This window comes from Leucopleurus acutus (genome assembly GCF_964270905.1).
Source record: "Leucopleurus acutus genome assembly, chromosome: X".
Classification (NCBI taxonomy): domain Eukaryota; kingdom Metazoa; phylum Chordata; class Mammalia; order Artiodactyla; family Delphinidae; genus Leucopleurus; species Leucopleurus acutus.
The window spans coordinates 112,360,555-112,379,099 of NC_139148.1; the positions used below are offsets into that span (position 1 = coordinate 112,360,555).

The 18,545-nt window shown below is 41.1% G+C and overlaps 1 protein-coding gene across 6 annotated transcripts in view; it reads right to left on the reverse strand.

The window, feature by feature from the left end:
• Window positions 1–18,545, reverse strand: part of ENOX2 (ecto-NOX disulfide-thiol exchanger 2) — a 283,748-nt gene that overhangs the window by 53,221 nt on the left and 211,982 nt on the right. For 5 of the 6 annotated variants that reach the window (XM_082864650.1, XM_082864646.1, XM_082864651.1 and 2 more), the window contains one exon: window positions 6,504–6,659. The exons of the other annotated variant lie outside the window; for it this stretch is intronic. In XM_082864650.1, the coding sequence (XP_082720776.1) occupies window positions 6,504–6,659 (156 nt within the window). The remainder of the gene's footprint in view (window positions 1–6,503; window positions 6,660–18,545) is intronic. 6 annotated transcript variants of the gene reach the window in all.

The following is an 18,545-nucleotide window of genomic DNA, read 5'->3' on the forward strand; positions in this document are numbered from 1 at the left end:
TTTATTAGTCTGGGGTGCAGCATGTGCATCATTTTCTTAAAGTTCCTCAGGCAACTCTAATGTGTAGCTATAGTTGAAAACCACTGACTTGGCCTAAACTTATGATATTCTGAGGAAAAACCTTAGCTGAGTGAGGTTGGGTAACTTATTCAAGGTCAACAAATCAGATAGAAAGAGAAGGAAAATGAACTTGGAGCAGTTAAACCTGGACTTAAACCTTAATTACTCACTGTCTGTATGACCTTGGGAAAATTACATAACCTCTGAGAACTTTGTTTTTTCATCTTAAAATAGGGATACTATCCTCTACCTTACAAGGGTTATTGTAGGATAATTGATAATCTACTGCCTATATTGCATGTGGCATAATGCCTAGCATTTGATAGGTTCCCAATAAATTGTAGTTATTATAGTGTTATTATTATTTACTATTATAGAACTCAGGTTTCCTAATTACCACTCTGAGGCTTTCTAAAATCCTACTACAAGTCTGGAGTGGAGTGATAGCTAAGACCTGTATTTCTAAACCCTCAGCTCCTTGCTTTATCCAGATCTTTAGATAAGGCTGGGTTTGGGAAGGAATCACTCTTATTGGTAGAGAAACTGTTACAGAACTGAACTTGGGTCTGCTTCACACCCCACCCTCCCAGCAGTAAAACCAATCTACCAAAATCAGGTTGTGCTGAAGGAAAGTACAGCATTTATTGCAGGCACCAAGCAAGGAGAATGGGCAGTTCATGCTCAAAAGACCTGAACTCCCTGATGGCTTTCATGGAAGGGTTTTTAAAGGCAACATTTGGGGTGAGGGTTGCAGGGTGTATGACTTTCTTCTGACTGGTTGGTAGTGAGGTAACAAGGTGGTGTTTCAGGAATCTTAATCATAAACCTTCTGGTTCCAACCAGTCTGGGGCATATTCCTTGCAGAGGAACTAGGACTCTGTTTTATTGTTGAATTATTGTTCAAGCTATCTTGCTTAATTGCTTTTCCTTTGTTTCTGTATTCCTTCACTTCTCCAATTAGTAACTGCTTGTGCCTGCTCTTTGGCACTCAGGGAAGACCTAGGAGACAAAAATCTTTTCCTACAAACAAGAAACAGGGGACCTGGAGGGCCTTTTGTACCCTGTAGGGCCCGTGGTGTCCTGCTCAGTTTCAGAATCTACAGCTGTGAAGACACACATGATTTTGACCATAGAACACAACCCAGCCACTGACTATATTAGGTAAAGAATTTTTAACAACATCTATTTAGTTAGAGCCATGTTTTCAAATCTAAGGCTTCAGAATAAAATCCTGCCTTAGAACCCTTCTGAAGTTTACTATTTAAATGAATTCGATAAAGAATCTTTTTATGAAGCAAATAATCACCTTTTTATATTATTTCAGTTAGCCTAGGTTTACCTTTAGGTCCGTTGAGAAACTCTAAGGAATGTCTGGTTACTGCTATAGTTATATGTAATACTGACAATACCAAGGCTCTTTCCCTTGATGAAACCATCACCCTATTTAGATGCTGTGATTATTCTGTGGTGACTGTCTGCTAAGTAAAGGCACATAAAAGCCACTAAGAGTAGTGTCAAGAATGCTGGGGATTTATTTATTTTCCTTGGGTAAATGTAGCATTTGCTGAGATTTAGGTGTATGCCACCAGCAAGGCAATGGGCTGTACTGTCTTCCTTAATGGATAGTACTTGTTCTTTAATTAACAGCTCAAAGTACTTCGTTGTCTGGGCCCGATTTTCTAATCCCACTGAAATACAGTGATATGGGCATAGCAATGGTGACTCCATAGGAGTTAATCCTATTAATCAGGTAATGTGCTAAGCTCCTGTAACACCCCAATCACCACTCCCGATGGAGAAGAAGAAACTTCCATGTAAAAAGATGCAAGATAACTGGGAGTATAAAGCACTCTAATCTCTGGTAATGGAAAAGAAGGGGCTTCTAGCAATTCTAATTACAACTAAGCACCCACTCTGGGGAACTGTGTTGGGGCAATCAGCATTAAGATCAAAGTCACTGCTCATCTTTGAGAAGTGAGGCAGGGAGCAGCATAGAGGCCCAATAAACCATTTGCATCTTGCTTTTCAAAGGAGCATCACAGATCACTCAACTGGTTTGCCAGAATTTGCATACTGCAAAATCTTTGAGTTGATTTTATCAGAAAGCCCAAGATTGAAGGTCCCCTAGACAATCAGCAGGGGTCAGATATATTTTAATGTAATCCCAACTGATTGGAAGTAATCAGAAGGCCAGCGAATCTTTATTAATTCTCAATTTATCCATTTTCTCTAATTTTCTTTATAGAACCCAGCCCTAGGAGCCAAAATGAGTTCAGCCTGTTTTGGGATGGTAAAATGAAATGATTGCTCTTTTTTCTGGCTCCTGGGTGCTTTCCCACATGCCTGCACACAGATAGCAGATGATATTCCACCATTTATTCCATGTTCACTGTTATTTCACAGTAGATGAAAAACGCAACCTCTCCATACAGAAGGTCTATCAGCTGAAGTGAAAAATCTTGACAGAATTGAGTTCCCTGGAGAGAGGGTGCTGTCCTCTTCTTATACCACCAACTGAGGACTGTTAATTGGGAATGCAGTAAATCTCTGATAGCCACCCTGTGAAAAAAAGTACCTGTGTTCCAGGGAGCTTTCTTTTGCCATATCTCTGACTCCTAGGAATCAGAGGATGTTGCTCCTAGGACAATTCACCATTTATCTTTAGGAGACTGGTGCACAGTCAGCTCCAGTCTAGTTTGATCTGTTGAATTTTTAGACCAGAACTGATTTTGCCTAGTCTAGATCAGAGAGGTTAAGTTACTTACCCAGGATTTCATGGCTATTTAGTATGGAGATCTGGGATATGAAACCAGGCCTATGTCACGTTGGGGCTCTTAATTATTATACCATACTGCCTGTTCCACTGAAGGCACAAAGCTCTACGGGCCACCTGCCAATTTGCTCTTGCTTTTCCTAATACATTTTGAGGGACTTTTGCCTAGGTGAATAATTATTGTGGTAACTACATTTTTAATATCAAGAATCATATTTTTAGAACTGGATGAAACGTTGGAGGTATCTAGGGTAATCTAACCCAATAGCCTCACTTTACAGACAAGGAAACTGAGACCTGGGGAGGTCATGCGACTAACCCAAGATCCCTCAGGTAGTTGGTGACAGAGCTGGGGGTAAAACACAATTCTCTCGACTTTTAATCTAGTAGTTTGTTCACTATAGTATAATGCTGTTTTTTGCACATTTGATGTAGATATACCTGGAAAAATCTAGTGGTCAGTTGGCTATATGTGTCTGAAGCTCAGAAGAGAGCCATGGACTGAAAAAATAGATTTAGAAGTTGTCAGCATGTGGTGTAATTACCTCATGCTCTCTTGGTTTGATTTCTAGACCTCTGACTTCTCCTTTTGTATTCATCCATCCATCCCTCCATCACTCAAGAGATATTTATTGAACACGTACTATATATATCAGATACTTTTCTCAGTGCTGGGGATACATCAGTGAACAAAACAGACAAAACTTCCTGCTTTTGTGGAGTTTACATTCTATAAATTGCATAGTTTGTTAAAAGGTAATAAGTATTAAGTGAAAAATAGAGAGGGTAAGTAGGATTGGGAGTGCGGCAGGGAGGGCTGAACTTTTAAATAGGTTGTCAGGGTTACTGAAGAGGAGACATTTGAGCAAAGACTTGAAGGAGGGAGGTGAGTTAGCCATGCAGATATTTAGGAGAAGAGTATTCTAGGCAGAGGAAAGAGCCAATACAAATGCCCTATGATGGAAGAGTGCCTAGTGTGTTCACAGAACAGCATGGAGGTCAGTATAACAGGAACAATGTGTGATGGAAAGGAGAGTGGTAAGAGACAAAGTCAAAGAGATAATGTGAGAGAGGGAGGACCTTCTTTGCCATTAAAGGTCTTTCTGTGCCATTCAAGACAGGAATAAAGATGCAGACCTACTAGAGAATGGACTTGTGGATACGAGGAGGGGGAAGGGTAAGCTGGGACAAAGTGAGAAAGTGGCATGGACATATATACACTACCAAATGTGAAACAGATAGCTAGTGGGAAGCAGCCGCATAGCACAGGGAGATCAGCTTGGTGCTTTGTGACCACCTAGAGGGGTGGGATAGGGAGGGTGGGAGGGAGGGAGATGCAAGAGGGAAGAGATATGGGGATATATATAACTGATTCACTTTGTTATAAAGCAGAAACTAACACACCATTGTAAAGCAATTATACTCCAATAAAGATGTTTAAAAAAAAAAAGGTCTTTCTGTGCCATTACACAGACTTTGGCCTTTATTTTGAGTAAAACAGGGAGCCATTAAAGGGTTTTGAATAGAGGAGGGACATAGTCTGACTTAGGTTTTAAAAAGGATCACTCTGCCTGCTCTCTTGAGAATACATTGTAGGGGGCAAGGGTGAAAGAGGAAGACCAATTAGAAGGCTATTGCAATAGTTCAGAAAATGTATTATGGGGGCATAAACTGGATCATAGCAGTAATTATCATGAAAATAGTAGAATTCTAGTTATATATTTTAAGGTAGACCTGACAGAGTTTTCTAACAGATTAAATATGGCGTGTGAGGGAAAGAGAGTAGGTAAGGATTACCCTTAAGTTTTGGCTGAGTAATTGAAAGGATGCAGTTGCCATTATCTGAGATGGAGAAGGATACTAGTGGAGAAGGTTTGGGGGTAAATATTAGGGGTTTTGTTCTGAACATATTAAACTTGAGATGTCTCTTTGACAGGTAAGTGGAGATATCAAATAAGCAGTAGGATATGAGTTTGGGGTTCAGAGACAAGCTCTGAGCTAAATATATAATTTAGAGTATCACTGGCATACTTTTTTTCAGCCATGAGATTGGATGAGCATATCAACGGTATGAGTACAGAGAAGAGGTCCAAGGATTGAGTCATGGGGCTCTCCAATGGTAAGAAGTCAGCAAGAACAGAAGGTTATCAGCAAAGGAGACTGAGAAGGAATGACCAGTGTGAGAAGGAAAACCAATAGTGTGGTATCCTGGAAGCCAAGTGAAAAAGTATATCAGTGAGTAAGGAGTAATCAACTGTGTCATACATGGCTGTTAGGTCAGTTACGAAGAGAAGTGAGAATTGACCACTGGATTTAGTATTGTGAGGTCATTAGTGTTCTTTTTTTTTTTTAAAGGTATGAGAAAGTTTATAGCAACTAGTAACATAAAATAAATACATATTATAATGTGGTATCATTATTGTCTATCAATTTATCAAATATTTTAAAAGCATATTATGTAAATATAATTGTCATGGTCCTTATAAAAGACTGGTTTCCAGGTATGAATGAGAATACTTGTCTAACTAACTTTATTAGTGCTATAGACATTAGTGTTCTTAAGCAAGCATTTTGATAGAGGGGTGGGGCAAAAGCCCAAATGAAGAAGATTTAAGAGAGAAGAGGAGAAGAACTGGAAACAAAGATTAAGTGCTTTAAGGACTTTTGCTGCTAAGGGGTGTATAGAAATGCAAATTCCCCTTCTCTCTTAAATTTTGAAATGTTAGAATTCCTTAGGGTGCCCTGCTTGGTCATCCTCCTTCTTGATCTATATAATCTCTCTGGTGGTCATTCTAACACCTTCAAATGACCTAATGTTTCAAGAAGGACGAAGGGGTCACTAGTTCTAAATATAGTAGAGAAATAAAGTAATTTAAGGACTAAAAAGTATCCATTGGATTTAGCCCCTAATACTTTATTGGAAATGCATTAGAACGATGAAAGATTAACTACCGTTTTAATTTCAGTACCTTCCACATGGAAGTGTTTGGGAGACGGCAAGCTTGGAGTTGGGCTGGAGAGGTGACAAGGACCTGGATGAAATGTTAGGTGGGAGAGAGGGGAAGGAATTGATGGTAAAGATACTTTCTAATGAAGAAACAAGACAGAAGCAGATCAGATGGGTGCATAAAGAGACTGTGAGTGTCCCTAAATCACATGACCTTATTGCTGAGAGGCCACTGAGTGCAAGAGAATATACCAGAGACAGGCAGGAGTAAGTACTGGGGTTTATAATCAAGGCTTCATCAGACACAGTTGGTGGGCTCTGGAGAAGATAAGTCAACATACCAAATTCCTACTCTTCCCATAGCACTTGCTCTTTCCATTCACCTTTACAAAGTCTTGGGGCTGTTAACAAAAATGGCACTTTTGCCACGCTCTCAGCAGAGAACTAAGGGAGGCTTATCCGTTAGTGTTTTCCCCACCCAAATAACCTGAGCCCCCTTTCAACAAAATTCAAGTTCTAAAAAGGAACTACAACACTAGTTTACTTTAACCTGTGTCAGGAGTGTTATATTTTGAATTCAATTCCAAAGCCAGGTTCCTTCCCAGAAGCCACCACTTTACAGGCACTAATTGCCCTGACAGCATTCTTAACACAAAAACAAATAACCAAGGGACTGAGACACCAAAACATTGTGACTTGTGTGGAGAGAAAGCAGAATATTACTTGGATTTGGAGGGAAGAGTGTGCAGCTTTTACAGTGTATGATCTCTTTTACTACTGGCATATCTGGTGGAATTGGAGGAGGTACTATTCCCAGGCCAGGCATCATTGGAGTTATTGGTGGAATTCCAGTCATCATTCCAAGAGCAGGATCAAAGTCTTAAAAAGGAGAGGAAAGAGAGAACAATAAATTACACCAGGCAAGATCAAGTAGAGGCAGAATGCTACCTTATAAGCTTCAAACCAAAGGTCTTTCTAAGACCGAGGCAAAATATTTAAGAAAACATGTTATTAGCATTACCAGGTCTTAAATATCGTAATTGTGCATTTTTCTTTTGGGCTAGGCCTGTTTGTTTTTGTTTGCCCAGTGCCTGTTTTTCTCTACCTCTCATTTTGACATCCAAGGCCCTTTGTAATATGACCGCGCCTTGTCCATTGATCTTTCCTTCCACTACTTTCCAACACACACCCTCTGCTCCATTCAGACAAGGCTTCTTGCTGTCCCTTGTAACACTTCCTGTCTTTTTGCAGTATAGCATGGTGTTAAGAGCATACAGTTTTGGGGTTCAGGAATACCTGGGTCCTAGTTCTACCATTTGATTAGCAGGATGAATCTTTTGAACCTCCGTTTTGTCATTTGCAAACCGGGGTTAATTCCGCCTACTTTTATAGGGAGCTATGAGGAATAAACAAAATGATGAATGAAATGTGCCTAGCATAATGCATAGCACAAAAAAGCTCAATAAATAACTATTCTCTGTGCCTTTGCTCCTGTTGTTCTCCCTGCCTGCCTGGAGTCATTCAAGCCTCCCCAAATTCTCCCCATGCTTCAAGGCCTGGCTTAAAGTCCCACCTTTCCAGATAATACTGGTTCATTCTTATCTCTTTATCTAAAAACTGTTCTACACCCGTTGCCACCGAATTTTATTTTGCATCATCTTTTGTTTCATTCAGGGGTGCTTCTAGGATGTGTGGGAGCTCCCCAAACATATTTTGTGGGGCTTGTCTAGATACAAAATTGATTCACCACAAATCAGCATCAATACTATTCTGGTAGCCCATTTGATACCATGAAAGAAATACCATACCATATAGCCGGAGTGATTTACTTGCCAGGATACTCTCCTGGAACCAAGACTCTGGGAGGACTCCACAGGCACAAGCTCTGAAGCTTCTTGGGGGCATTTACTTGAGTCTACATGTCGGGTAAAGGATTGAAGAGTGCCTCAAAGGGAGAAATGGGGACTGAGGTCCACATAGGTTCAATTTGAGATTGGGGCTCCTTGCTTAGATGACACTGCAGGCCTTTGTGAATCCCAGGCACTGGAGGGGAACCTAGAAAATGTTGAGAAAGCTGCTTCTTGCCATCAAGACCCACAGAGGAGCTGCTCTGGACTTGGGGCACCTACCCCGATGGCACTATCTACCTGGCCAGTCCTCAGCTCTGGAGAGGGACTTAGAAAATATCTGGACAGTCATTCCAAAGCTCGGGGTCCCCTGATGTGAGGGCCCACGGCAGGGGCCCCGCTTACCTGGGTCTAAAGGCGGTACTGATTTCATTGTTTAAATTTTGTCTCTATAACAAAATGCATGTTCTTTGAGAGAACCTCTCACCCCTGCCCTCTGTTATAGAATGCACAGTGTATTGCAAACAAAGAAAATATTGCATAAGGAGTTCTGATAATGCAGGGGTAGTCATGGTAGCAGTAGCAGGTCCTACTCCCCCAGACTTTACCCTGCTCACCACTCAGGCCCAAGGGACAGTGCCTTTAAGTATATCCTCAAGGTGGCTCTGACCCCCCTGGGTGGTTCTCTAAGATGTTGAAGGAGGTGTATCTAAACAGTGGGAAGAACCTGTGGTTCATACAGAAGCAGGACTTCAAGTACGATAGGCCCAGAAGGAGGGAGTCTTGTGACTGGGCAGATAGGCAGGTGGGTGGCACATGAGCACCTCCCATTGCAAGCCAGTCCAAGAGAGCTAGGGCATTCCGCATCCTCCCACATGCCTGTCATGCTGAGATGCCAAGACCTTGAACATGTTTAGGAAGAAAGAATTTTCTTCTAAGAGGAAATTTTATTTTTCTGAAAACAAATTTACTTTTAGCCCTCATATGTTATCTCACCCAACATGCAAGTATTCACACATGCCTGTGTGTGCACACACACACACACTCCTTCCCTTCCTCCCTGAGACTCTCATCTCTCTACTCTCCTCCACATGCTAGTTATATGACCTTGAGGGATGTTTCTTAATATCTGTGTGCCTCCATCTCCTTTTTGGTAAAAGTAGGGATAAATAATGACATTTAGCTCAAAGGATGAAAGGACAGAACAGATATGAAAACCTCTGGCATGATACATGGTAGTCCTGATAGGTAAGTTTCCTTCCTTCCATTCAAAACATGCGTCCACACACTAATATATTCACTTATTCAGGCATTCACTTCCACATCCCACAAACATTTGTGATAGCTTCCTATATGTCAGGCTCTGTGCAGGGGGACAGGGCGTCCAGGTCTTCTTTTCCAGGAGCCCTGACACTCTGTGTTCCTATGCTGTAGAATGAGAGCACTGTGGTTAAGAATGCCATTTATGTCTTTGGAAAATTTGATCCCTTGTGTATAAGATTTTGGAAAAATTGTTAACATTATCTCCCCCATTTACAAACTGTTAATTTTCAGTAGGAAAAGATCAGATTAGATTGTGTGCCAACTAAACAATCCCATCTATTTCCCCCCCCCCACTGAAATGTTTGTCTTCCTTTTATTGTTCTGCCTGCCTCCTCATTGTTATTCATATAGTTCTGTCACTCACAACTCTACCTTACCACAGATTACAGAAACATCAGTTCATTAAACAAGTTCTGCCACTTCGACTGAGAAAGAAATGCCTGTCTCCATGTACTGTCTACTAATAAATGGAGACAAACAAAAAACAAATACACAGGATAAATATAACTCCTGACTGATGTACTCACCACTGTGCTGTTTGGTATGATTACATTAATATTTTATGAAATTCATTTAAAAGCAAGTGTATTCATGACATATGGCTAAAGCCAGAGTAGATAAACTCCCTTTCTTCTTTGCATTCAATATGCCAAGAGTTCCATAGGCTACACTGCCTAGCAGGGCTTGCTAGAGGGCAGGATGTACATTGTACATGACATTCCAAGGGCTCCTACACATTGATTATTTCTTTTGTTTATCTTCAACCATTAAAACCAAAGTAGACTTGAATTTCCAATACCAACCAAGAAAATAACCATTTGAAATCATGGGCCTTATACAAGTATTGCAGAATCTGAAAAAAATCGAAGAAGTCCAACACTAAAATACACTGGGAATAGAACACCAGAGAAATTCTCTCCCTTTTTCAGGCCCTATTCTGGCTTGAAGAGTACAGCCAACATGTACATAGTATTACCACTTATGTTAGGAATTTAAACTTCTGAAGGAGATTTGAAATCATTTTATAAAAGGGTTGTGGAGGGACTTCACTGGTGGCCCAGTGGGTAAGACTCCATGCTCCCAATGCAGGGGGCCAGGGTTTGATCCCTGGTTGGGGAACTAGATCCCACATGCACGCTGCGACTAAGAAGTCCACATGCCGCAACTAAGAGATTGCATGCTGCAACTAAGAAGTCCGCATGCCGCAACTAAAAAGAAAGATCCGGGGCTTCCCTGGTGGCGCAGTGGTTGAGAGTCCGCCTGCCGATGCAGGGGACGCGGGTTCGTGCCCCGGTCCGGGAGGATCCCACATGCCGTGGAGCAGCTGGGCCCGTTGAGCCATGGCCGCTGAGCCTGCACGTCCGGAGCCTGTGCCCCGGCAACGGGAGAGGCCACAACAGTGAGAGGCCCGTGTACCGCAAAAAAAAAAAAGTATATATATATATATTTATGTATTTATCTATTTAGGATCTTTTTTTGTTTTTTATATATTTATTTATTTATTTATGTATTTATCTATTTATTTAGGATCTTTTTTTTTTTTTTGCGGTACACGGGCCTCTCACTGTTGTGGCCTCTCCCGTTGCCGGAGCACAGGCTCCGGACGTGCAGGCTCAGCGGCCATGGCTCAACGGGCCCAGCCGCTCCGCGGCATGTGGGATCCTCCCGGACCGGGGCACGAACCCGCGTCCCCTGCATCGGCAGGCGGACTCTCAACCACTACGCCACCAGGGAAGCCCCAGTAAATAAATATTTTTAAAAAGGGTTGTGGAAAAGGCCAGGGTATTCCCCTAAAGTCCTTTCACAATAAATATCCTGTTCTGTTTTGCTTTTACCACCATCTCTTCTTCTAACGCCTTTTCCCTACTGCCTTCTTTACTCTTGGCACTGCCATTGATGGAAATGTCATAAGATGTTGGTTTGTATTCCGTCTTTTGATTCATGTACATTCCAAACTCCCAGCTTACTGGAAATGCTGCAAATGCTGTTTTTCAGTTGCGCCACCTTGCTCCTCTGAGTTGCAGCTCTATTACATCTCTATTATATGATTTTAAGTAATGTTTCAGTGTAGCCTTAAGTCTTCCTGCTGCCTAGCAACTTGCACTTAATTCAACATAGAGTAGTTATCTAGCAATATTATCATCCTCCATTCTCTGTATACATCTGAGCCAGGGAGCTACAATGGAGGAAAATGTCATTTGTCCAGTCATCCATATGTCTAACCATTTGTATGTCCTTCCGTATTTTGAGGCCAGCCCCTCTGCAGGTGTTGGGGTTGAAGGAATAAGATAAAATCCTCAACTTCAGAGTACAGTTTGGGAACAGCCATGCAAACAATTATAATGCTTTATCATCAATTATTATTATCATCACTATAATTGTTTATTGGGTGCTTCCATTGTGCTAGGGACTGTGCTTAAGCATTTTATATAATCTCATTCCAAAAGACCAGTGGGCTAGGTACTGTTATTATCCTTCATTTTATAGATAAAGAAACTGGGGCTCAGAAGGGTTTAGTTACTTGCCCAAGATTCCACAGCCAATAACCTAGGCAAGATCTAGGATGCAAATCCAGGTTAGTTTAACTCTAATGCTTTTAACCACTGCACTGCCTCTCAATGTAGTATGGCAGTTGTTTTAATGAATTAATTTAATTACAGGTATAAGGTGAAACAGGTATGCTGAAAAACATGGCAGACGAATAACAAAATGCTTCTATATAATTCTTTTTTGCAAGTGTGGTGGATTAAAGGTGGATACGAATTCTTTGTTTCCCCTCCTGTCAAGAGGTGCGGTCTATGCCCCATCCCCTTGAGGATCTGGATGGGCTCTAGAACCACTCTGACCAATAGAATACAGCAGAAGGGATGTTGTGCCTGTTTTCAAGGCCAGGCCTTAAGAGATAAAATTTCCACTTGTCTCTGGGAACACTTGCTATGGGAGCTTTAGTCACAATGTAACATGTCTGACTACCATGCTGGAGAGACCATGTGGAGAGGGCCTTAGTGTAAATGGAAAGGGAGGGATCCAGCTGAGCCCAGTGTTTTATCTGTCCCTGCCAAGGTGCCATGAGTATGAATAAAATTGTATTGGAACCTCCAGACTATCCCACCACAGCTGAGGCATCCCAGTTGATACCATGTGGAACAGGTGGATTGCCCATTTGAGTCCTGCTTAAACTCTTTATCCAGAAAAATCTTAAAATATAATAAAGTCATTGTGTCTTAAGCCACTAAGTTATAATGTGTTTGTCATACAGCAATAGGTAAGCAGAATATGCAGCACGTCTGAGGAGTGGGGTGTGATTGGTTAATAGAGTTAGCTATTTTCAAGTAATTAAAATAGAAAGTACACTAAGCACCTAACTAGACTGACATTATTTTTCCGATTATTGAAAAGGTGCTTTGGGATCCAGCAGGGCCCCACAGCCACTGTCTTTGAGCAATAGTTGTCACTGTACTATTGCTGTGTAGAAGGACCAGTTGGAACAATGCCAGATGACAACACACTACCAGATGTACAAAGACTACAGATGTCTACAAAACACTAGAAACCTTAGAGGTTGCCCATCTTTAATGCCTGACAAAGACACCACATATGCCAATTTTATGGTTCAACCCTTGATATTTTCTGGCAGGCCAGTTCACGATGGCTTTCTTCCTATAGACAGCAACATCTACTTTTGTGGCAGGGGAAGAGGATGCTGTCCATAATACTACTGCCCATTGATCAGGTGTACATGAATTTTCAGGTTTTATACACATCATCTCATTTAAACTTCAGAACAATCCTAAGGAATGACCAATATTATTATTCCCTATTTTACAGGTGAGGAAATTGAAGCTTACAGAGATAACACAGTAAGGCCACACAGTAGGTGGCTTTTACTAGTTATGCTCTCAATCATTACTCTACTCTGCTTCTCACAAGTCCATGGGTCCACAGGAAAAAAAGATACTTCTTGTCAGACTAAGCTCCGTTATCTACCTACTCAACCTGTAGAGTCCTTCAAATGTTCCTGTCCAAAAGGCTACCATAGGATTGCTTATCTCTACAGCCAGAACTTCCTGTTGAGATATTCAATATATGTGTTGTCACAGCATTGGATAATTTAGAGCCCTCTGTTCTAAATCTGAAGTCTCAACTTTGACTCACAGGAGAAGTTGGAATTGTGGCAATGTATGAACTGGAGATAGGCAGATATAGGAGCTGACATATTTACTATCCTGCTTGCCTTTTCAGAACTGGACCTGGTTCTGGCTGGCTGGAGTCCTCTTCATACCCTCAGAAAGCCTCTGCTTACACTTAGTGACTTCTCCCCATCCAAGTCCCCCGCCCAGGTCCATTAAAGGCATTTCCAATCTTTTAGGTATTCCAGAGACCCTTGATCACCAGGAGGTAGTTTGTATTCACAGTAAAACCACTGAAATGCAACTATGGATTAGTCTAAAATAAATGTTCCAAATAGGATCTAATTATATATGCATAATTAAGCTATTTTATAGAAAGTTATGATTCCAATTCAGGTATACATTTCTGGTACATTATTGCTATTTCTTTAGAGTTCCTATAAAATTCATTGGAAAATTAAGAATTATGCCTGGGTATTGAGAAATTTTAACTCACTACAGTCCTGGCTGCCTCCTCTCTACACAGATCTTGAAAAGACTTTTCAGGCAGCCAACCTGAAGAGGGAACACAGATTTCTAAGGAGAGCTTGGCTGAGCTGTGAGATGACCTTGGACTTACCACAAGCCCTCTTGGAAATAGAACACAAGTTTCTAAATTTTTGCACAATGACTCTCAAATTGTACCAAAATCTGTCTTGCTTCTCCAGAAGATCATCAAAACCCTTGTTTCAGGTCAGTTGGAAAGTTGGGGTAGGGCCTGGTTCATGTACAATGACAAACGGGGCAGCAAGCTGGGCTTGGGTGGGTTATGTGGCATAATTTCAGCTCATAAGACTCTCCCTAATAAATATCAACTTTGATCCCAAATTTCAACCAATGAAGCTTTATTTCATTAGTATAAGTTTTTGCAAATATCTATATATCTAGTCCACCTTCCCCCTATTCCTCCCTATTTTGTTTTTTGTGTTCTTGCCTTGTTAGAACATTTGACAGATTCAGGGTCATGCCCCTGACTCTCATCTAGGGATTCTGTGAACACCTTTGGAAAGGCATTAGGGAGGACATTTCACACTACATCTTTGGTTCCTAGATTTCTGGATTTTAGAGATGAATAAGAAATATATATATATACATATATATATTTAAGGTTGCCAACCTCTTAATTTGCTAAGACATGGAAAAAAGTAACAAAAATTAACCACATGCCATTCATGCAATTCACAAAAGACAGAACATTTCAAAACCAAAAATATAGGAAATCTATAATCTCCAAATAAAGAACAGTCCTTTCAATTGAGCAAATTTAGCTTCATGAAAAATTCACTATATTCTTAGTTTCTACATTTTGCAGTGGATGAGAGAAAGCAATATCAACTGGTCCTGGGCTCCAGCCCAGTGTTTGGAGATGACTCAACTACCTCACTTAGTGTGCACCCTTATGTATGAAGATCCCTATGAAAAAAGTCTTTCAGAGCTAAAGTGTCAAACACACACAAGTGTTAAGGGCCATGAAAAGTTTGACTTCTGCTGAGGACTGGTATATTTTCTCTTCAGGGAAAATGCAAATTATATAACTGATCAGGTTTCCCTTTTTGTTTTGGCTACCTGGTCACAAGTGCAGTTCACCTTTAGAAACTGGGTGGGATCCTATAACCTACATATCTCAATTCTAATTAACCTCCCTACTGGGGCTTCCCCTTCTATTCTCATTTATATTTTCCCAGATGATGGTTTATTTTACTTGTAATTTTTTTCTTTTACTGTAATCTTTCTTATAAGCTGCCTCAAATATTTTGTGGAATGGGGTGATGTAAATCAGCTCAGTATTTAACCATTTTCCCCACACTGTATAGTCTTGCATACCTTCCGGTCGTTGGTGTACCACTTCCTCTGTTTAGGCTGTTCTTAGTTCCTTTTTTCCATCTGACACTTTCTTATATATCCCTGGACACTGAGCTCAAATGTTGCGACTTCTGTCAACCTTCCCTGATCACCACTACCCACCTAGCACCCCCTCCATCCTACCCTGGCTAAAACAATACTTTTCTACATGTATCTACTATGGCTAAACAATACTTTTCTACATGTATCTACTGTGACACTTGCTACATTGTAGTGTAGTGATATGGACTTTGCTGCCTCTGCCACTGGATTCTGAGCTTGAAGGCCCCCTTGGTATCCCCTTGACCTAGCTCAATATATTTAAATTCATGGATGGGTGAATAAAAGCACAAAGGAACAAAATGTTTAGGAAGTCTTTGAGTTGTTGAGGGTCAAGAGGCAGCTCAAATGAGAACAGGTTTTATTAGGGATAAAATATGGGGGTTCTAAAAATACTCTAGTCACTATGAGGGAAGGAATCTTTCTCTTTTTTGTTCACTGATTTATCCCCAGGGCTCCTCGCAGTATCTTGCTTACAGCAGGCCTCAGTAAATATTCCTTGTATGAATGAATAAATAAACCACCTCACTCTACTGGACTCTTCATAATAGTTTCCATGGGGGAATTCTGAGAGTCCCATCACTTGGTAGGATTCAAGCTTGATTTGGAGAGACATTAGTTCTATTTAGTACAGTGGTTTATATATTATCGGCTCTTGGTGAAGTGTCCACCATGATGATGAACAGTGCTCTCCTTTCTCAGGATCTCAACATTATCTGCCACTGAAAGCATATTCTATTTGTGGAAGATATTAAAATAATAGAAACCCAAGTCCGGGCCTCCTTGAGGAGCTTGAAGAACAGTGGTCTATCATGTGTCACACATCTTCATTCTTTCTTTCTGTTCTCATCAGAGTTTGCCTGCTGCATCCAGTGAGAACTGCCTCCTTAAGAATGACAATTCTCATAGATGGGCAGCGTCTTGCTCTGGGAATAAGGGCCATGAGTCATATTTTCCAACATCTCTCATTATGGAGGAGGCATAGTCAGTATAGTGGAGACACCATAATGAGGGACACTTCTTCTTTGGGACTTCACAGGCTCCACACTTGGATGCTAAGGATATTTTAATTTAGGGGAAAGTAAAGGAAGCAGCACACAGTATTCACTGAGTACCCTTTAATCGGTCCATTCTTGGATTCATCTGGGATGATGGGCAGAACAATGCTCCAAAGGCGGCCTGACTCTTTTTGGTGCCTCCCTTCATGTGAAAACTAACATTAGTCTTATTTGACGAGCTTGGAGAAGCAAATAATCTTTCAAGAAAGACAGGTGCCGGCCAGAGGGGACCTTCAATCTGCCATCACTGTGGATTAACTTTATTGAACAGCAGTTGTACAAAAAACACCATGTTAGATGAAAGGGAGCTCTACACCAAACCCCAGAGATGGCCAGTCTCTGCTCCATGCTTAAGGAAGATAATAAGCTAGACACTGCCCAGATGACAAGTATGTGTCTAAGAGATTCAGCATCCATGACAGTATGGATTTGAGCTCTCTGGGGGAAGTCAAGGAAGCTTATGTATCATTTGTTTTTCATCAATGCCAAAAGCCTTTTCTGTTGTCACAGATAGGCCAAATGAGACAGGACAAAGAAAAACTCTGCCGGCTAAGAAGGAAACCTTCTAAGGGGCAGAAAAGTAGCTAAATTACTAAGCCATCAATGGGTGACCTCAGGAAAGAGTTCCATGTGGCTCCTTTGCTTCCTTTTCCATTTTAAGGAATTTGGGGCAGTAGGAAGAGGATTAGGGGGATGTTTTATCCCATTCAGTTAAAACATTACATAAAAAGGTGGCAGGCCCCCTGTTTCCCAGACTCTAGCAAGAAGAAGGGTAAGCAGCATTGGCGTGTGGAGCCAACTTTCTGCTTCTCTGGACACCCCCCACCAGACTTACAAGGAGCAGTCACCAGCATTGTCAGACACACACTGTTCTCTTCACCTGCCATTGTCCAGTTCTTCTCCAGGGAAAAATTTGTCCCTGCATTCATTATACTTCATTGTTGTTAAGAATAGAAATAAGCCATAATTCAACTTTTTGTGAGCCATATATCAGATGTGAACTTGAAATAATAATAATCATAGCTGAGTTCACTGAGGAATTACTGTGAGTCAGGCATCATTCTAAGACTTTACATGTATTAACTCATTAATCCTCATAACAATGCTATGTCATAGGTGCTATTATTATCTCTGTTTTACAAATGAAGAAACTGAGGCATAGAGAGGTTAAGTAAATTGCCAAAGGTTACATAGCTACTTAATGTCAGAGCAGGGATTTATTTGAACCCAGGCAGTCTATATCCAGAACCCATGTTCTAATCTGATGAGTAAATTGCTTCCCTAAAATAATATGGAGAGGAGAAAAATCATTTCACATACAACTGAAGTGATTTTACACATAGCTTTACAAAGTATGTCTCAGCCTAGTGCTATTGCCCTGTATACTTTTTTTTTTTTTTTTTTTTTTTTTTTTTTTTTTGCGGTATGCGGGCCTCTCACTGTTGTGGCCTCTCCCGCGGAGCACAGGCTCCGGACGCGCAGGCTCAGCGGCCATGGCTCACGGGCCCAGCCGCTCTGCGGCACGTGGGATCCTCCCGGACCGGGGCACGAACCCGCGTCCCCTACATCGGCAGGCGGACTCCCAACCACTGCGCCACCAGGGAAGCCCTTTTTTATCGGGGAGAAGTATTTTTTAAAATTTTTTTTATTTTTTAAATTTATTATTATTATTATTAGTTTTAAGAGAACTAAATATCAGTATTTCTAAGACCAGGTTTCAAAAAACCCAAGTAACTTTCCTTGGAGCATAGCTAAATGATCCCTGAGTCACAAGGTTGAAGGGGACCATGAGAAGCCATTTCTTCATAGTCCTTAAGAAAACAAGAGGGAGGCAAAGGGGCTTGAAGTAGAAATTAAAATCACTCTTGAGGTTTCAAATGTCTAGTTGGGGTGGATGTGATTAGCGCTGACACTGGCTGCCTAGTACCGAAGTACTTTCAGTCTAAATGGCAGCTTAGCAGCTATTTGAAGGAAGTATGTTAGTATTTCCTTTATCTTAAATAACATGTAATATGACTAATAGCAATAATAATGGCACCAGTTAACCTTCACTGAGTGCTTATTATATACCAAGCATTGTGCTAAGTATATTATTTAACATTCACAGCAATCCTATGAGGTAGATACTATAACCATCCCCATTTCACAGATGAGAAAACTGAGGTACAGATAGGTCAAGTAACTTGCTCAAGGTCACATAGCTAGCAAGTGGCAGAGCCAGGATTTAACCCGAGCAGTTTGTCTTTGAGGCCTGTACTAAGCAAGTTACTGTCTCTACAGAAATAGCCCTCTGAGCTACTGTTATGAAAACCTACCCCAATTTTCTATGCCTGATATTGACCCTAGCACAGCTTTGGGCCTGTAACGATGGCCTGGATGATTTTTTACTCTCAATGTTAGGCCTTTTTTTGTTCCACATTATAGATGGGTGGCAAAGCACTGAAGATTACTTTGTGAGCATAGAGT